Source organism: Corapipo altera, unplaced genomic scaffold (assembly GCF_003945725.1).
Source record: "Corapipo altera isolate COAL_440 unplaced genomic scaffold, ASM394572v1 61305, whole genome shotgun sequence".
NCBI classification, from domain to species: Eukaryota; Metazoa; Chordata; class Aves; order Passeriformes; family Pipridae; genus Corapipo; species Corapipo altera.
In genome coordinates, this window is record NW_020884909.1 from 5,367,724 (window position 1) to 5,388,899 (window position 21,176).

General features: G+C 40.0%; 1 protein-coding gene across 14 annotated transcripts in view; it reads left to right on the top strand.

Moving 5' to 3' along the window:
- The window catches only part of SHC3 (SHC adaptor protein 3), a 90,396-nt gene that overhangs the window by 62,901 nt on the left and 6,319 nt on the right, over positions 1–21,176 (top strand). For all 14 annotated transcript variants that reach the window (XM_027653231.1, XM_027653230.1, XM_027653233.1 and 11 more), the window contains 8 exons: positions 1,769–1,832; positions 4,538–4,657; positions 7,575–7,628; positions 11,855–11,906; positions 15,860–15,986; positions 17,046–17,199; positions 18,133–18,229; positions 19,135–19,329. In XM_027653231.1, the coding sequence (XP_027509032.1) occupies positions 1,769–1,832; positions 4,538–4,657; positions 7,575–7,628; positions 11,855–11,906; positions 15,860–15,986; positions 17,046–17,199; positions 18,133–18,229; positions 19,135–19,329 (863 nt within the window). The remainder of the gene's footprint in view (positions 1–1,768; positions 1,833–4,537; positions 4,658–7,574; positions 7,629–11,854; positions 11,907–15,859; positions 15,987–17,045; positions 17,200–18,132; positions 18,230–19,134; positions 19,330–21,176) is intronic.

Genomic DNA, 21,176 nt, shown 5'->3' on the forward strand with positions numbered 1-21,176 from the left:
TATGTCTCAGTAGCATGGTGATCACTATGCATGATGTGCTTTTTTTTCTAAGACACATCAGGGCTGCTCCTTTAAAGCAACTGATTTTTACTTTCTCTGTAAGAAAAGTTAGTAACTACTTTAAATAAAACACTTGCTTTGAATCAAAAAAACATTGTGGTGAATGTAGGAACTAACTACAAGCACTGAACTGTGAAATGGAGTGCTGTTGTAGCTATAGTGGTCTGAGTGCATATGCAAGGCAAGGTTTGTAGTGAGAGGCAATTTTATTAGCCAAGCAGATGTAGGTAGGGGGGGAAAACATTCCCAAAAAATAAGCTGTGGAACAAACAAGCTCTCTTCTAGACCTGAAGAAAGAATTGTATGCCTGAAAGCTTTTTTGACCATTCTTGCTGTAAATCTCACGCTTTTTCAGAAGGGCAGGACTGTAGACCTGCTTCAAGCCCCTGTTCACTGTCGCAACCACCCACCTCCCAAAACATAATAAATTCATGTGATTCTTTCAGGTGATTCAAACTTTGGATTGGGCCCTAGGTAAAAGCATAACTATATAGCACTTACTGATTGCAACCAGATATAATCTGTGACATTTCCTGAGCCATTATACATTGAATACTGATAAATATATGAATTTCTCTCCTGATTAATTTGTTGATCCTGTGCCATCACCCAATGCATAGTTGAAACACACTGCATATGGCACAAAGTTAACATCTTTTATGTTTTTATCCAGGTGATGCTTCAAGGTTTTGGTTATTTTGACTGTTCTTTAGCTTGTAGTTCATTGTCTCCCATTCTGTTGTTTTCTATTTGCTTGTTGCATAAGGTATTGTTATTTGCATGGTCTGGGCTCTAAATATAATGTCCTGTTAGTCTCAGTACATATTAAAAATAGTTGTTTAACAAGGTTTGGAGCCACCTTTGCTCGTTCCTGTGAAATGAGGAATTCTTCTGCAGTATCAGTGGGACAGGCCTATTATAGCTTTGTTTGTCGTGTTCAGAGGAAAGTCTCTACATGCACAGGAGCAAATTCTAAACCTTGACCAGACTGACTATTCAGAAAATAAGCTGGTAAATCATGAAAGGAACTACAAGATTTGCTTGTAGCAGTATGATTTCAAGAGTTTTTGTGGTATACAGTTACTCTTCTATGAGAGGGTGTAGCTTCAAATCATTTTTGAACATGCATTTCTTTCAGTCAACCCAAGTGCAATGGGATGAATGAAGCAATATTACAAAACTGAAGCAAAATGTTGGTGGCATTAATCTTGCTTACAATATAAAAATAAGGCCACTGATAAATTATTCAGATTGTACTGAACAGATATCAGTTAAAATTTTGTACATCACATGTATTATATACAACATGCATATTACCAGGAATGTTTTAGGGTTCTAATGCTATCTAAAGCCTGGTGGTTTTGCTCTGACTGGAAAAATGCATAGTATAGTAGTGACAAAAATGATCCTTTCTAACTCTTACATTACAAGAAACGTTTTTTTTTTTAAAAAAAAAGGTGTTAAGCAATGTACAAAACTGAGACTTGGAAGAAGGCATTAAGGCTAATATTTCTATTTACAGTGAGAAAAATCTCTTTTTAATAGTACAAGAAAACATTTTCTTTTTGAGGAGGAAGCTAACTGACCTGCTAACTATCCTCACTTGTAAGCAGAAATATGGTCTGAAGCTGTTCTCTCCAGTGCATTTGAAGCGTAATGAAGAAATCCACACATTAATTTGCCATAAAGCTATTTTCTGTCTCTTCAGGGAAGCAATCAGTCGTGTTTGTGAAGCCGTGCCTGGTGCCAAAGGAGCCTTCAAGAAACGAAAGGTATTTTTCTTTTCTTGTAGTGCAGTTGACTCTATTTTCTTAGTTCAGCACAGAGGAGACCGGGCACAGCAGGCAGGTGACTTTAAAGCAGCTTTGAGAATTGCAGATCATTAATCACGTAAAGTGTTGGCTGTTTTCACCCACGGTGTGTTGTCGCTTGCCCTTTTCATCAGGATCTGCTTTTCTAGGCATCTGGAAGCACAAATACATCTTAGGATGAAGATTGTGCCTTTATGTGGCTCCTGTAGAAACCCCCTCCTTTTACTTTATTTTTTTTTTTTTTTTTGTAGGTCACATGTGGGAGAGTTAAAACAAAAAAAAGGGATGGCTTTTAACAAAATGCATGAGTAAATCATGGAAAAAGGTGCTGGAAGGTAGAGCAGAAGCCAAAAACATACATAGTTCTGAAAGTGGTTAGGTCAGTTCTTTGAGCATAGCTCTACTGGTGACATTTAATGAGTTTGGTCATCACTGATTCCTGGGAATAGAGAGAACATATCAGGTGATTGTTTTCTCCCCATGCTCTTTCCATGTGGCTGATGCTCAGTGGCCAGCACTTACGGTGAGCCCAGTGTGTCCCTGACACGGTTATTGTCATGCTTTTATTTTTATTTGTGTGGTAGGAGTTAGAATCTTCAGACAGGGAGCAGAGGAAGCCTTGGCTCAGTTCGTGCACTGGTGGCTCTCAACAGTCTTGCTCTGCCTGCTCTTCCAGAGGCCTGCTGGCAAAGCTGGGATATATTGCTAACTCTGAGGGAAGAAGCATAGATAATTATAGCCCGTGTGTGAGATCTTGGGCATAAGAGGAGAGTGGGGGTTGAATAAAAGGTTCTGTCCACTCCTCCACCTGCTGCACCATCTAGGCAGTGTCTCAGTAGAAAGGGATGGGATGAAATGCCACTTGTTTGCAATGGAGGATCTTCCTCTGGTAAAACCAGGCGTATGTGACAACACATGTCACGGCACAATTGGAAATTGTCTCAGAAATTAGGGTTGTGGTTTCCCCACGACCACTTTTATCACACTGGCATCTCTTGGTTCTCTGGATTTTTGTTTTAATACTGAAAGTAAAGACAAAAGTATATATTTTTTTTTTTTACCTTGGAAAGCAAAATGACACAAAGTACAATTGGAAAAGTGAGTTAAACGGAGTTCCACCTGCCTAGTGAGACAGCTTGCTCTGTTATGGGTTTTAGAAGCAATACTGTTTGCTAGTTATTGAGAAGGAATAGCAACAGAACTTAGCTAAACATCAAATACAGGTCTCTTTTGCTGGTCTATACGTTCATCATGTTTTTGCCACTGGTGGCTTATCAAATTGGTTGGGGTGACATGTAGTTCCTGAGGGCATGTTTTCACATTTTGACTGCACTGTGGGCACGTGATCCTTAGGCACCACCTGGGAATCATGAAGGATTAAGGAAAGAAGAGATATACAAGAATATTCAAAGGAGATTGTTTTATTGAGAAGTTAATGAAGTACTAGCTCTGCAATATGACCATGTTAAAATAGTGCAGCACAAACATCACATGGGAGCAGTACACAGGTAGTGTATTTTTAATCAGTTAAACAGAAGGAAAAGAAGCTAAAACTAAATGTATGTAAACTTTTAAGGTCTACAGAAGCACAGGTGTGTCCATCCTGCTATGCATAGAACTTTCCAAGCTTGCAGGCAGCTTAGGACAAATGCAAATACAGTGGCAGAAGAACACTGCCTCCAGTCACAGCTTTACTTTTATATCTTAATAACCAGCATAAATATTCACAAGTGGAAATTCAGCAAGTAGAAGGACTTGGTCTGTTACTGCTGGGCACCATGATTTTGTACAGGCTGTGGTTTACCTGAGTGAGGCTGCTCTCACACAGATTTGTGGTTCCCCAAAGCTGTCAAAGATGAGAAGTTTGTGATTTTTGCTTTGTCAACATAACTTATAGACTTGCTACAAAAACTCCTGAGGGCTAGTGAAATGCCTGCAGAAGTTACCAGTATTGTTACATCCCCTTTGTTACATTTCAACACTTTGTACTTATTCTCTGAGTTAGGAGTAATCTTTACCTGCGTGTGGTACCGCAGCATACTGAGATTTTGTTTAGCCTATGTCTGGGCTTTTGCCTGCTGCTAAGAAGTCCACAAGCAAAATCTTAGAATGGTTTGGGTTGGAGGAGATCTTTAAAGGTCTTCTAGTCAATAACACTCTGTATCCCATTTTGTAAGCATCCCATCGGTGTCACTGAAGTCCCACTTTCCATGTGGGGAGTGAGTGGTTAGAGAAGTCAGTGGATGCAGAGTACAGATTTCTTTTCAAGAGTTGAAGCTGTTTTTACAGAATAAGAACATTATCATTTTAAGATACTGACTGAAGGCATTTATCTTAGTCTGCTTACTTGGTTCCTTAGTGATGGTGAGACTTTGCTGTCTTACAACCCCCCTATTTTCTATCAAGTCTTCTTTTATATCATATATTCTTGTTTTGTTAGGTCAAGAGTAGATGACTACCTGCCTAGCTACTCTCATTAGTAGAAGCAGTAGTAGTATAAATGAGAAATCATTTCCAGGGGGAAGCAGCTGTTATGAGTAAATGTTCTTTGAAAGTCATAAACCTTTTAGAAGCCTTTCAGATCATGGCTAACCCTGCATACAAGGAAGGTCATCCCAAATAAACAGAGAACAAAAATCTGCTTTTTTTCCCCCCCCTCCTCACAGCCACCAAGCAAAGTCCTTTCTAGCATCTTGGGAAAGAGCAATCTTCAGTTTGCAGGAACGAGCATAATGTTGAATATCTCCACCAGCAGCTTAAATCTAATGAATCCTGATACGAAACAGGTGAGTGCAACTTCTGTACTAATTTGTAAGGCTTTTGATGAACAGTCTGCTGCTATCTGTCAAATACTCAGTTGCTCAAAGTTATTATTCCTCAATAATGTCTATAAAATGAATAAAAATGAAATATGAATCATAGTAGAAGTCAGCTTATTCCAGTATTCAACACAGCTTTCATTAATTATTTCCTTCTTGCCCTGTTTCTGGTAGATTGGTTTTGCTCTTATAAGACCTATGACATGAAATGTCATTTTCTGGTCATGGTAGTTCTTATTGGGTACAATTACAAACTTGCAGGGTGGTACAAGGGATGTACTTGGAGTAAACAACTAAAGGACTGAATGTACATCCCCAATTTCACTGTTTTCTTTCCATTTAGAGCCTAAAAGGGCAAACTGTTCCTGAGGCACTGCTAAAAATACAGCCTTGGGCATTTTGCAGCGCAATGAAAGGCCAGTCTTTCAGAGAGACAAGGCAGCCTTTTTTCAAGTAGCTTATTCCTTCTTCTTCACTGTGCTGAAGGTACAGATGCACTTTGGGGAATCACTGCAGTGGTTTGTGAATGATGTATGAGATGAGAAAAATCCTTGCTCAGGGTATACAAAGAGAAAGCAGATGGACATGCGTAGTCACTGCTGTGCTATTTGCTGTGAGCCACATATTCTGTTAGGGCACAACGACTTTCTGCCCAGATACAGCCAGAGAGGAAAACAATAAAGTTCCTACTGTCCTTCAGGGCTTCAGGATTAAAGAATGAGAAAGAACATGTACACTGTCAATTAAAAAAGCTTGCTGATTATTATTATTATCATCATGTTTTCATTCATTCATTGTCATCCTTGCTTAGAAAACATCCAGATCTCCTGCAGTGAGCACTGAGACACTGAGAGCAGTGCTATGGCTGGATGCAGCAGTTTGTAGCCTTACTATGGAATATACACAGCAGTGCCTCTCACAGGGACAGTTGCCCCCAGTCAGAAACACAGGAACTTGATGTTAATTAGATCTACTAAGAAAGTGCCAAGCCCTGAAAGTCGACTCGTCTTCAGCCAGTGCCAGGGCAGAATTGTAGTTAAACTGATTTATTGCAGAGCAGACTCATCCCCCAGATGTTTTGCCTTTTCTCTGAGTTGACAAAACTCTTCATCTTTCTCTCACATAATTCTTTTTGAGATAGACTGTTCTGGGTGCTGCTGGCCTGGGAAACGTCTGGTTTCTCAGAGATCCGTAGTGTGGCTGTGGTCTCCCCTGTTTCTTATTTGTGCCAAGCATTTGATTTGCAAATAAGAATGGCCCAGCAGCTTTGCCCTTTGAGGCCCCACACAGGAAGAAGGCTGTGAACTTCTGTAATAGCCTCTTTTTCCCAAGGGAGCTGGAAAGAAAGAAAAAAGACAAGACAGCCGTTGTTGGCCCTGAGGGTAGAAGGAAAGAAATTGCCTGTGCTGCAGCAACAGTTCAGTGAATATGTTAGGTAGGGCTGGGTGGAAGATGGTTTGTTTTGTATATTTCTTTAAAAAAACAAACTGACTTGAACTAATGGCTTCAAGCACTTTTCAGTTTTCTCAAAACTTGGAAAAAATTAGCTTAGAGACAATCTAAAATAATTTTTGTTTTGTATGATGCTGGAGTAAAAAATTGGGTTATTTGCACAAGTCAGGGTAGTGACAATATTAAATGTGTAACAGATCTTCACTAGTTCATTTCTATTGTTAAGATTACTTCTTCTTTATGGGAAAAAGTGAAGGATATCCTCACTGATGAGTAATGGAACACTAATTCACCAGTGAACACTTAAAAACTAACTACATCTTCAGAGGCTGCTGTTAGACAAGTAGGGCTATTGAAAATGAAGTGCTCTTTACATGAAAGAAACACTGCAAATAGTTATCAACTCTCTCTGACTTAATGAAGCAGCAAGATCCAGACAAAGTCGTGCCAGGCTTTTTTCTTTCCAAGGAAGGTAGTTACTAGTTCAGGTCTTTAAGATGGAGGATAGGGAAAACATCCCAGAGAATATATTTCAACCTATTTTTTTTTCCAAAACAGTTTTCTAAAGTATGTGGTTCCCTCTCCAAACTGAGATACTAATTCTATTGTCATGTGCTTTGAGGCACTAAATAGAGGCCTGTCCTTTCCTAGATGAATTCCTTGGCATGGCTTATGTGACTCAAATATCAAGTGAAAGTTTCTTTCAAATGACCTTTTCTTTCTTGATTATTACATGATTTCATTATTAAAAGATTTCATAAGTTAAATCTCAGAATAGCAGAGCTGTTCTGCTAGTATTGTATGTTCAGGACAATTTGTCTCTTCCCAGAGAAATATTGTATTAGTTCAAATTGTACATAAGCAATTTGAATTTCAAATGCCCTGGATTATGCCTGTGATTTTGTCCACAATGCTACAGTGCAGCTAGAGTCAAATTTTTGTTTGCATATTCCAAACATGTTGATGTTTGAAACATAAAATGACACAGTGGGTGTTGGAAACGATGTTAGGAACCCTAGCTGGTGTACAGATTGGCATGGTTTCATTGATTTCACCAGAGTGGCATCAGCAGAAAAATGTTTTGATGAATAGGACCTTTTGCTTCATTCATCGTTGTCTGCAATAAAGAAAGGGAGGTTTTGCTGATTAAAATTTCTCCAAAGATACTGTCTGACAGATCTGTATGATTTACTGGAGTTCTGAGCACATTTAGCAATTTTGCAGTGTCCTGATACATTTTAAAGAACACCAGGATAGATTCATTGATCCTTCCGTTTGTTTATATTATTGTGCTACTCTTTTTTACTCCTTGTGGATAATTTTGATCCTGATTTTGGATTTTCACCTGTATGCAAGGCAGAAAAGAAATCAAAAAATGTGTAAACTGTAAGAAAACTATCTGACTTACACTTGTTCTTTCTGATCCATACAGATCATAGCAAATCACCACATGCAATCTATTTCCTTTGCGTCTGGAGGTGACCCGGTAAGCATTCCTTTGAAGCCTTCCCCCCACGTGGATACTGCCTTGTGAGGACTGTGGGACACAATTTATCGCATATCCTACTGAAAGAAAAAAAAAATACGGCCACAGTAGCTCCTGTTTCTTGTTTCATAAATTCGTCTTGATTGTTGCCATCAAACCCTTTTTTGAGGGGAATGACTGACAAGCATTCGTAGATCCTCCTCTTTGAATGACTGAAACAAAAAAGTATCAAGGGGTTGAGAGCATTTATATAGTAACTGATAAGCATCTCTTTGTTTCTCTGAGTAATGTGGTACAGTCATATGGGATTGTTTGCATTTTTATCCTGTTTTTAATTTGCACTTTTTACAGTAGTAGACTATGTTGCAGTTATAGTAATGAAGCGCTTTTTTTTCCTTCTCGTCTTTAAGTGTGCATTGAGAAGACTACTAAATACTGCTGCACTCATATGGCTTGAAGACAGGCTTTCAGGAAGCACAGATCTTACTTTCTCATTTTGCAAAGCTTTCGGTTTCCAATTCAGCTTTCAATTTTACCCATTTGGTTCATTTGGAGCAAAGGGCAGATTCCTGCCTGTTGTGCTTTTCCTTAGTTTTATAAGCTGTCTATTGAAGGTATATTAATAAATGTGCTTAAAAAGTATTTGTCACTCAGGAAGCAATGGGGGAATTATAAAATATTGACATTGCTCACCTTTTACCTTAGAGGTTTGAAAGCTTTTAAACCTAGATTAATTGAATGAGTGCCTTTTCCTCCATCGTATGATCATCCATGATTTATCAGTCGTGTGCTACAGGTAAGGCAATTTCTAGCCTGCTTTGTGAGTTAATTCTTGCAGTTCAACCCTGTTAAGGTAAAGATCCTTGACGCTTCCTCTGTTCATTTAGCTACCCTCAGGAAATGTAAAGCCAATCTTTAGTCTTAGTATAGCTTTGCAGAGTTCAATGCAGTTACAGAAGGGAAAAGGACACCATATCATAATGATTTGGGGAACAAAATATGGATCAACAACAGCTTTGAAATACAACAGATTGCAATGTATGCTGTAAATGAACAATTCCTGAAGTGGGCAGAGGAGTGATTAGCACAGTTCCCTGCCTCCGTAAGAAGATTCTTCGCTGCCCATCTGCCATCCCAAATGCTAAGTCCTGGAAACACCATTTCACTCTGCCCACTGCTAGAGTGATTTACCAGGAAAGAGGAGAGGAGCAGCAGTAGAAGAGATTGGATTTGGAGTAAACAAGCTCTTCCAAATGTTTTAGAGAGATAAAAATCACGCTACTGAGTCAGCGAGCTACCAGAGAAATAAAATTGTATGGTGGAAAGGAGCCTACAAGATATGGTGAGATTGTAAAGTTGTTTTCCTGATAAGACTACTAATGCATGAATTCATTCTGACGTTGAGGGGAAGAGGGTAGCTATGAGTATCTAATGATGCTCTACAAGTTTATCTTAGTGGTCTAGTATCTGGCTTGATACTATAAGCTTGAACAACCATAAGCTTGTTCATAAAGCAGGTGGTTCCTTTGTCCTGGATGTGTGTAGAAGAAGACAAGGTGCGAGGATGTGGTTTAAGTCACAGTTTTATTTACTCATAAGAGGGTCATCTAGACACCACTTTCATCAGCCCTTAGTGATTTCCACTTGGTGGAGGACTGCTGCCACCGAACTGTGTCTCCCAGCCACAGTTGGGCTCCAGCCCATAAGCTCACCTCTTTATATGAAATTTAAACTGGATAGAGAAGGGTCATAGTGAACTAGGAACCTAGATCTGAGCCCATGTTTTTTCATGAAGTACTTCCCTTAGTTTGAATTTTGGAGTTTGGTTTATTAGGAAGTGAGACTACCCTCACTTCTCTACCCCATCCACCTTTATACTCTGGCTATCTGCCTCACATTCACGGCAGAAATTATCTTCACAACTTTCCACCCACTCCCTTACTGTTAATTATCTTGTATTATTCAAAATGTAACCACTGGAGAAGTGTTCCACAGTCTTGGAGAACAGCTTGAATACCATATATATATATTTGAAATATTCCCATTTGCAGTGAGTCAGTTTCTGGCTGTGTCAGTACATGGCAGCTTAAAAACGTCCCCACCAAATCCTTTACACACCATTTCAGAACAATTTTTAGTTCACTTCCAAGGCTGTGTTCTGGATCTGCTTTAGCTCTCTTCAGCCCCTCCTTATGATACACTAAACAATTTTCACCCATAGTAATTTCAGGCGGCTGTTTCCAGGCTGCTAGACAAGACATCTGTTTTTGGAGATATCTGCTGAAATGCCAGAGTGGAGGTTTTCATAAGGTCTAATAAGGCAGGTCTCTCAGAGGTCCCTGAAGGCAGTAGTTTTTCTGTTTCAGCCACACCTCCAAATTTTACCACCACGATGCAGTTTCTTAGGGGTAATTACGGCTCATTCATACTTGTTTTCAGTCCTTAAATGTCAAGGACCACTTTGTTGCATCAGCCCATCTTTGTGTAGTTTTTGGATGGGAATCTTCTAAATTACCCACTGTGGAATGTGCCCGCATTAAGTCCTTAATGATTTATCATAGTCAACTTCAATCTGAACTTTAGAGGTAATAACGAGTTGGTAGTTCCAGACTGTCACGTCCACACTAGCTGTGAGATAGATCTATGATTTAGTCAGCCATTAATGCATCCATTAGCTGTGCCTGAACCAGTAAATAAATTGATCTGTGGCCCATTTTCTGGCCCTTCTGGCCCTGCAACTAAATAGCACAGTGAAATTTCCATCCAAACATTCACCCTCTTCCCTCATAGTGGCCTCTTGGGATTGATGCCCAGCACATGCTGGTCCCTCAGAGAGTTTCAGAGCATGGCGTGAGAAAACAGCACAGAGGGGCATGAGAGAGTAGCAACAATAAAACAGTATGGACAACAGTGAAACAACTCTCAGGCCTTCATCTTGGCTCTGTTTTATCTGTTACTATAGACATAGTCACTTTTCTTGTCCCCTTACTTTTTGATATGCACCCTTATCTGCATTTTAGTCGTTGCCCAGGCACTGCGTCACAGGATTCATCGGAAATTACTGGACAAAATATTAGGGCCATTCTATTCTACTTTTTTTTATAGGCCAACCTCACTGCTGCTGTGCCTGAGTGTCTTCCAATAGTCTATTAAGTGATATGGCTACACATCTGTTACTAGAACCATGAATTTGCTTCATCATTTCCCTTGCTCTCTCCTTAGGATGGAAATTGTACAGACATGCAGCACAGTGATTTGTTTTGGGTGGGTGGCTGTGGTGTGTGTTTGCACTAGAGAAAGCTAAGCTGAAGAAGCCTGTCTTTTAACTGAAGGTTCATGTTATGGCATTAGATCTTGGCATAATTGCCAATGATCTGGGATCAGTGAAAAGGCTTTGGATAGAGTTATACTGCCAGCTGTAGTGTATCCCTCAGGTTTAGCTACACCTGACTAGCCAGGCATGTCAGGAAACACCAGATCTAACCAGGACTTCATGATTGCATCAGGGCTGTGTGGCCTAAATGTTTCCCAGAAACACTGCCCCTTCTGTTCCATCTGCACAATGACACAAGTCTGCGCCACTTGTGGCAGGAGAGGAAGCAAAAAATCCTTGAGGAAAATGTCTGCCTACTCTTGCCCGAAAATCCACGTGGCATGTGGCAACGAGTGTGGCAAGGAGCAGCCCACGGGCTAGGGGAGAGCGTCCTGGGATTCTGCTTGTCACAGCCAAGCAGGGGCTGACCACCTCTGTGCCATATGGCGTAGTAGTCAGTAACACACCTGCTTTCACACACGAATAAATGCCATTGCTCAGTATTTCTGGGGAGCAGGGCTGTCACTCCCACTCTTTCTGCCACAGAACCGGTTGATTATTTATGTTCTGAACCAAAATCTCTGGGCAGTTTGAAAATAAGGACTTGTAATTCTACTCCCTCCTAAATGAGGCTTGATCCAAATCCTACTGAGTTTGTTTAATGGATTCTCAAAGGCCTTGGAAGAGATTTTTAAATTCTGCTGGAATAGATCATATTCTGGAGAAAGTGGTGCAATCAGTACCAAAACCCATAAACATTTATATGGGGTTTAAGTAGTATACAACTGTAGAGCAAAACATGTCATTTGAAGCTCTACACACAGGAATATACATACTCTGGACTGTGATCTTTTGCTATGATCAGTGCAAATATTTTTTTGCATTCATTGTAGATATCTTAATTTTTTGACAGGATACAACTGACTATATTGCATATGTAGCTAAGGATCCTGTTAATCGGAGAGGTAAGTTAGAAATACCTGTTTGACATCTGTTTTTCCTTTGAGAAACACAAATTATTCATGGTTTAAGTCAGATTTTTTTTTCTCCGAGAAAATATAAATGCAGCCCAATAAGAAGATTGCCTTTGACAGAGTCACAAAAAGATTGTGTAGCAATAAGAAGCAACAGTTTGGTTCTCAGACTTGGAGCAAGTCTTGCCTCTAGTTCATATCCAAATATCACTTTGATTCTCTTCATCTCTTAAATCAAACACTTGCTTTACTTGGCTGCATGAGCTTCTAGGCAACAGCTAAATCTTACCTACACCCAATCACCATGCAAGAACTAAGCAGTACTCTGATTAAGTCATCTGATGAGGCAGCTGAATCTGTTAGGTCTTCTCAGTATATGCCTAATTCTTCCTGGCAGAATCACATTCTTTATCAAATAGTGAGCTTTCAGCCAGATTACTGTAATTCTCTTTCTCAGTGAGGTTTTATTCAAGGTTGCATTGCTTTAGCAGCAGTCGGTCAGGGACAGGGACCTTCTTGTTGACTGTCTTCAAAATCTAAGATACAGTTCACATTCTCAAAAAATAAACTATAAGAATTGTAAACTACAGTCTGAAATAATAGGTACAAAAGACATTCCTGCTTGTAATGCAGAAAGCATCACTAGGTCTTAATGCAAGATACAAAGTATTGTGTAATATACCTGAGAATCTATTTATTATTTATAGAGTCATAGAGAAGAACAGAGTAGCTCAAAAAAACTCCAAAAAGCTAACTCTGCAAACCCTGAGCTGCCCACCTTACCATTGACACAACTAATTTAGTAGGTTCCACATTTTATCTTTAATGATTTTAGATACCTGAAGAATCTGCTGTGTCCATGTGCAGAGATGTCCAGGCTCGAGAGCACTACCTCATAAATAAATAATACCTGCACTAAACACACTAATATTCTGAATACTGGTGAAACACCTAGAAAACCTATGGGGAATGGGAGGTATGGAGTTAGTCCAGTTCTTTGCAATGGATGATATGTTACAACATCATGTGTCCCCCTTCAGAGAGGCTCCAGCATCAGACTGTAGGATGTGTGGTGCAGAGCTGCTCTCCACCCCACCTGCTTTAGCAGTACCCTTCTGCTAAACCAGAGTCTGATTCAGTTATTCTGAAGTATCTCAGTAACGATGTAGTGGGCTGGCATTGTAGATGGTTGCACTGTAGGGTTTGCAGGAGCCCTGTCCTCTGTTTTCTGTTCCTGTGTGAATGGATTTTAAACAAAAACTGTTTCGCATAATGTGTTCCTTCTATCTTGTGTTGGATGTGTTTAGCCTTAACTTCCTGTGACTGTTCCTTGTTGAGCTGGTCTATCCTAGATTAGAGAGTCATCTGAACACTTCATTCTGTCGTCTTCCTTTGGTGTGCTTAGGTCAAGTAATTTCTCAGTTTTCTTTATGAAAAGATTGACAGTGAACTCTGTAGGTCTTAGCTGCAGTGCACATCCTCCATCCTTCTGCTGATCTCTCCTTCTTTGATCTTTCTGCATTGTTTTAAAAAGGTATAATATACCTTTATAGCAGGAGCTACCAGTACAGTGGAGGCTGCACCTTCCTAGTCTTCCTTGCTTTTGTCCTCATCATTAGCCCTTTTGGCTGCAGTGAAGCACTGTTATCTCGTGTGAAACTCTTTCATGCTGTGATCTTGGAGCCTTCTGCATTTCCTATGGGCACTTTCCCCACTCCTGTATCTACATCAGTGATGTAGATCAGTGACTTTTTATGTGGCCTGCATTAAAACATATTTTTGAAAAGGATCTAATATACCAAGGGATCTGAACTGCCCTCTGTCACCATCACTTGCCATTGTGTCATTCTTTGTGTTATCTGCAAATCGATTTAGAATGGAATTTGTTTCTATATCTAGTGAAAATGTTACTGCTGCTGTTACTGACACTACCACCAATGCTGTAGCATAGCTTCCATATTAAACTCATTTCTTCCCAAGGATGGAAAAGCTGTCTTCATGTTTTGTATTCTGGATCTAGCAAGCTAAAGGCTGTCTATTTTCTGCTGTAACATTCACAAAAAAATCATCTCTGTGTGAGCCAAACCTTCTCAGCCTTTTACAAGAAGCATATCTCCTACCTGCTGAAAGTCCATTCACGTATCCAAGGAAACAGGTTACTCATTATGTCACCTACTGAAACTACTTAATGACTCATGCTTCATTTCAGCTCCGCACAGGTTTAGCAGTGAGCAATGTAGCCTCTTTAAATCTGCACTCTAGTTAGAGAGTGCAAACATCTCAGCTTTGTTTACCCTAACTGCTTTTGGTCCATGTTCATGGGGATGCCACCAGCAGTGGTGCAGAGGGTGCAAACAGCAAATATCCTGCTGCTAGTTGGGGATGTCTGCCTCCACCTTTGGACACATGGAGGTCCTGTTTTTGGTTGCTGAATCCACTTTCAACATGCAGCTAGTGGCCTTTTCCCCTGAATCAGGATTTGCCTCAGCTTGCTGGTCGGCACGGTAGGTGTTATAAGGTGAGAAGAGAACACCACTGTATCTGTTTAGCACTGTGACTGGTGCCATCTCATGCTGTGTGAGGTGCTGCTGAAGAAGAGGCAGCAGGCATTCCATACCTGCACAACTCCAGGTTTCTTGGCTCTTTAGTTTGGCCTCGTCAGATGTCTGTCGAGTGGATCAGCCTCTGAGAAGTCAATTCTAAACCTACTTAGTCTTGCTATGTAATGTTAATTAAAACTATGTCACACAAATGTTGTGACCAACCCTTATTTGTAGGACGTTGGCATCCAAAGCACTTGGTTCCACTAAGCTGGACACTAGGTATGTACTAAAATGCAGTTTTTCAGCTGAAGAGTTCATATTCAGGTTTTAAAGCAGTCTGGGTTGATACAAATTAGTAACTTTGAACAAGGTCCCGCTCTAATGCATAGGACTTGGAAAATAACCAGAGTTTCAAACTCAGTCCAGGGTACAGCAAGTAGACCATGTGCTCATCCAGCTCTGAATGTACAAAATTAATTTGCCTGGACTTTTCCACATATCATGATGAGTGCTGTTCATTCAGATCTGCAGCTTCCAGCTCTTGACACCCATCTATGTTCCTGCAATATTGAGTCAGTGCTCCATGAATTCACCTCTTTGTGTTGTCACATGAGGTGTCTGAGCCACTCGCTGATCTAAAACTGTGGCAGATTTGGGTGCTCAGAGAGCTGACTAAGTTTTCTCAGTCTTCATAGGAAGAGAACTTGTGCTGCCAGCCTCCCTCCCTACTGCATCTGTCGCAGTGGGTTTGGAGAGGTGGCACATGAGGAAGAGCTGGAGTTAATCAGGTTCCTGCCTCTGTGCTCTTCAGTGACCTACCAGTTTACTGGGAGTGTCTCCATGCGGGGAAGCAGGAAAAGGTACCAAGATCTGTACCCCTGGAGTAAGGTCAGGGCCCATGGTCTAGAAAGTATTCTGAGTATACTGCTCCTCCCTCAGACTGTAATTTGGAAAAAGTGAACAGCTTGTGAGCTTGGGGGTGATTACATATAAAACTGAAGTGGTAATAACATTGAGGAAACCCAAGAAAGCTTTTACTGTTATTACCATCTATTAATATTTTGTATTTTCAGCTTAAAGCTTAGAATTCTTACATAATCTATCGCTTTCGGGTAATAATGTGAAATTGTACGAGATCTTTGCGTTTGTGGACTTGTTAAAATAGCAGAACAAATTTGTGATCTTGCCCATGGCAGTTACACACCACTGCAGTTTTATGTAACCTTTACAAAGACACCGTTGCCTGAAATTCACTGTATCATAATTGGTTTTTATTGAAGGGTGCACACTTCTAATAGGGCAACTATACTTGACATGTAGGCGTTTTGTCACAGGTCAGTGCGTCCCACCACAACATGAACAATGATTTGCATGTGCATGTGTCAAATCTTTTTCACTTAGCTTGTCATATACTGGAATGCTGTGATGGTCTGGCCCAGGATGTCATCAGCACCATAGGGCAAGCATTCGAACTTCGATTTAAGCAGTATTTGCGATGTCCCTCTAAGACACCTACTTTCCAGGATAGGTGAGTGCCATTCCAGAAGACTGCTAAAGGATCTCCTTTAGCTTTCTATTTTATGTAATGAAATGTGTGGTGGACGATGTTGCTGGAGACAGACAAGACTTAAACATTTTAAAAAGAGGTTCCTGCTGAATTAGTGTAGCAGCATTTACCTAATGAATATGAAGGGAGCACATTAATTTAAAAAGAATAGGCTAAATATGGATTTCATGGCGACGTTGAAACGATCATGTGTTTTCTGTTGCTGTTAGTAGGTAGAATTGGATGGCCAAGAATGGATGTTATTTGTGGTGTTTCCTCATTGTTGCTGTCATAGCAGCTGTGTCAGTTTAGATGGAGTAAGTTAGAGAGCTGGGCTTCCAAAATGACTAGTGATGTTTCACTATTTCTCATATTAGGGTGATGTTTTGGGGAATGTGATGTATTATACAGAGGCTTTGACTGCATTGTTCTCTGGAGGATACAAAATCTGTCTGTGTATGTTTAAAAACCTGGGATATAGCATTCTGGTTTTTTTGGAGACATGGATTGCTATATGCTTGTTAATACTAGTATAAATTCTAGTGAGCTGGTACCTTCCACAATCTCTTATATCAAAGTAAAACAGGTATATGGTGAATATAAAATGCTACTGTCCTAATCTGGAAGCATGCTGTATTCATGTCTCTTGACTTTGTGAAGTTCTTCCAGATTTGTACTTGTGGTAGAACAGATCTTTAGATATGAAGCTTTAGAGCCTAGTTGGTCAATCAACTCATAATATTACTAGTGCTATTGTAGGATTAGATAAAATTGCTTAATTCGATTTGTAATGGTCTTTAAAGCTAAGTAAAAACATCCTTTACTCAGCATAAAGAATTTTATTCATTGCAAAGGAGGTTTAGATAAGTGTGTCTAAACAGAGAAGGTCTCCTGCATGATCCATTATTGCTTCCCGACTTATGATGATAGCTTGGTTGTCCAAATAACAGTGTTCCCCTGACATGCAGTCTTAACCTGATGAAAATATCTCTTAAGTGCTTTACAAGCGAGGGGCAAAACAAAGCACTCGCCTCCTTACAGGATGCAGAGTTTTGAGGACCCGTGGACGGAGGAAGAAAACGAGGCAACAGAGCATCCCTATTACAACAACATCCCAAATAAAATACCTCCCCCTGGCGGCTTCCTTGATGCCAGGCTCAAAACAAGACTTCCCACTGCTGCAGACACAGCTCAGGTCAGTGCAATTGCATCTCTGCCATCCTGCTGATGGATGCAAAATTTTTAAAAGACGTGTGTTTTAAGATGGGATTTACTCTGGCAGCCTTTATAGCTCACAGCCCTTCGTGTATGACCAATTTCCTTTTGAATGGGCACTGCAGACCTAGGGGGGCAACATGTTAGGCAGCTTCAGAACAACACAAAGGAGGTGAGTTCCTTGTGGTTTTAAAAGATTAACCAGGATCTAGGAAGAGAAATCCACTGAGGGTAAATGAATTTCTGGAAACCATGTCTGCTTCAGAGAGTATAAAATACTGTACACTAACTAGGAATGATTTAATGCAGAATCACTTAATCTAGTGCAGTCATTACAAACAGTTCATTATGTTAATAACTTGACAGCCATCAGTATTCAGCCAGACTCCTAGGTAGGTTTTCCACCTCATGTTGAACTAAGGTCAGTTTGGATATTTCTACCAGTGCTCCTGTCAAAATTTGACTGCAATATCAACATAGTCACTTAACAGGAGTTTTCAGATCCAGTTTCGGTACTAGATTCCCTGGTACCAAAGTGGGTCTTTCAGCTCATGGTTTGAAGAGTGCTGGGGCTGTCTTCTGGTCCCAGGCAGGTTTCTGTGGGACTTTTCCCAGGAACAGTGTGTCAGGGCTTGTTATGTGAAAGGAAAATGTACTGAAAGAGGTGATGCATCCTTCGGTATTGTGGGGCTTAATAAAAGAAGGAAGTAGGGAAGTATGCATGAAGGTCACTGGTAATATCTTACTCTTACACAAATGTATTTGGGATATATATATATTCTGACACCATGATGACTCAGAAAGGAAGAGTGTGAGTACACAGAATACAGCCAAGGAAATTGTCAGAGCCACTGATAATGTATCTGAGCATTTTAAAGGCAACTGAAAATTTCCTTGCATATGTCCATTCCAGTCTGCAACAGGAGTGGGAAGAGAGCAAATTTATTATCAGAGCCATCACTCAGGAGACAAAGTCAGTGAAGAATGGCATCATGGGCCTGTTACACAAGGTGAGTTTTGCTACTTTTAACTGTAATGCTTCAGGTGGTCTTGGGTGGGCAAAGCATGTGAAAGTCTGATGTCTCAAAGTCTTAAGGCAATGAACTGCACTTTTTTTGATAGGTTCCCTTTGTCTGAGTTTTAGTGTTGATACCAGTGAAATGTATTTGTTAATTACTTCTGGATAAATTATTAAATGCACACCTTCATAAAATATTTTCTTCTGCAGGGTAGTTCATAAATAGAGTCGCCCAAATCTTCAGCTTTCTAACTTTCAATGTCCTAAAACCCCGTGATATTAAAAGGCAGGCTGCATGGTCTGTTCTGAAAATCTGACCTACTAGGGTATGAGAAATGAAATTTTTTTAAGGAAAGACTTAAAGTGAGAAGTTTCATTTGAAATGTGAAGCAATGCTCTCTGTTCCACAAATAGCAAATAATGTGTAATGGGTTTTTTTGTAGTTGTCTATAAATTCCAAGTAGATAACTTCAAAACGTGTTAAATTTCACCTCATCCACCTTTATGTGACAACTTTCTGTTTCTAGAGACACTTTCTTTTCAAATGCCAGAATATGTTGTCTGTTGTTAATCTGTAGAGTTGAGGATTTTATTCCTTCTCCTCCTCTCATGACTCCCCAGCTGAATATAATTTTTGAAACTGAGTCTTTATTTACAAAGGTTTCCTTTCCTCCTGAATAATAATGCCCCCAAACCCTCATTGAAACACAGTCCTGAATCCATTAATCAATGTCCTTTTCCTACTAGATCCTGCAATTATTGACTTTACATCTCCCATTCCAGGGAATTTTAAACGTGTAATAGTGTGGTGTGGTGTTAATTGGTCATTATATCAACACTGCTTTGTCAAATAGAAAAAAAAAAAAAAAGAGGAAAATAAAGTCTTGAATTTTCTAGGATCTCTGGATATCTCTAGTATGCCAGAAAAGAAATCAGAAGTAATACCTACAGCAGAGATGCCAACATATGTAAACACCCAGCATATAAATGTAGAAGCTCTACTGGCACTTCAGGCAGATGCTGAATGTACCTTCAGTGGAACAACAGAGGAGACCAAAGCAAGCAGCCCAGGAAAAGATCTGTTTGACATGAGTGAGTTCCCTTCCTATTCTCTCCCTTTCTAACAAATGACCCAATATGTTTGTGCATTAGTTCTGAATTAAACAAAAGAAAAAAAAATAATTCCGGAGTTTAGCATTCCTGGTGTAATTCTGGTGAATTTTAGAATTCATGATGCTTTCATATCGGACTGAGCTAAAACAGAGTGGCTGGAGATTTAAAGCTGGTCTGCTTTATATGAGTTAGGGTAAGTTGCAGTCTATGTTATCCTGAACATCACAGGCAACTATGCCAGAAGAAAAGTAAATCAGGAGCCCTGTCATACAGGGAAGTGAAGGAGAGTGGAGGAGTGGATGGGTGGAGAATTAGCTCCAGTCTGTCCTGTGAGTATTTTACTAGGAAGTCAAGGCATATAACAAAAGCTTTGTGCAACAAGGAATGGAAATTAAAAGACTGAGTTATCTCTTGTGCTGGGTAGGCCTACTATCCTATCTATTCCAACTTTGAAGTCTGGTTTTCCTAAATTAGAATTATAGCCATAGCTGCAAAACAATGCTTTAAGCATCAGCCATAATTTGATGTTGGTGCTAACAATACATGTTGTTTTCAGCCTCGGGGAGACACTTAACGGGAAATAATGGGGAAGGTATTTGATGCACAGAAAAATGTCTTTGTTTTTCTACACTTCCTACCTCAAATAAATTCCTGACACGTTTTACTTAAATCAGTTTGTGTGATTAAAAGGCAGTGAGACAAAGCAGTTGGTGCCTATATGTTATTTGTGAAATAATGTATCTACATTTCTGTTATCTCAGTATACATAAAACTGTCTTCCTGGCATGTTTTTTTTGAGGTATGACTCTATTTCCACAGCTTAGTGGGATTTCGATTGAAAGAAGGGGGGAGAGAAGAAAGCTGAGAGATTATCTATCTGTGAATATAGATCAGAAATGAGAAAAGTGTGCTGTCTGAAGTCAGAGGTGTTAATTTTGATTTCTAACATGCCATGCCCTTAAAACATGCACATGCTTACTTCCATTTTATACTCATTATTTTCCTAAAAATAGGGAAAATTGATTTATTGTCCTCCAGCCTTCATTAATCTTTATCAGTCGTTGGATCATCAGAGAAAAGTAGTATTAGGAAATGTTCCAGCTTAAGTTACTGTTTGTCAGGCTAAACATGAATTGGGCTTAGTGCAGATTGCAATTTAGTGAAGACATATATAAGCTACTTCTAATAATTGAGACATCAATAAGCTGTGACAGCACGGTATTTACTCCATTTCCCTGAGCTAAATTAACCTCTCTGTGGTCCCATGCAAGCGTGGCTGTGCGCTCCTCGCTTCCGAGTAGTCTATTCAGAGCTGGAGTGTTGCCCCACGGCACTGCCCTGCAGATGTCCTTCTGCAGGTTGAGTGGGCACAGAACAACACTCTGCTTTTTGGTGCGCGCTAGTGGAACAGGCGAAGGTCGTGCGAGGGAAAATAGCTTCCAGTGGGTCAGTACAGCACGTAATGAAACACCCACAGACATATTTGCTATTCCTGTAAGGCTGCTGGAGTCTGTAATGGCACATCTCTCCATTCGACTCTGCAGGAAGGAGCACTGAATTTGGGATTTAGCTGGGGTTTAAAAGATGTTTCCCCAAGGCTGATTTTAGCCAGGTAAATGGTGTTAAATGTGTTAACCTTTGTCTATTTTGCAGAATTCTCTTCCTAGACGGAGGCTAGGAGTGGGCTGAGTGGTAGGGGTGGCTGTTCCCTTCTAGACATAGCCTTGGGCTGGAGACTCAGTAATGGATAATTTTTAAATGAATAAATTGTTTGAAGAGAGACCAGATATGAGTATAATGACATTAGCTACCCATATTATGCAATT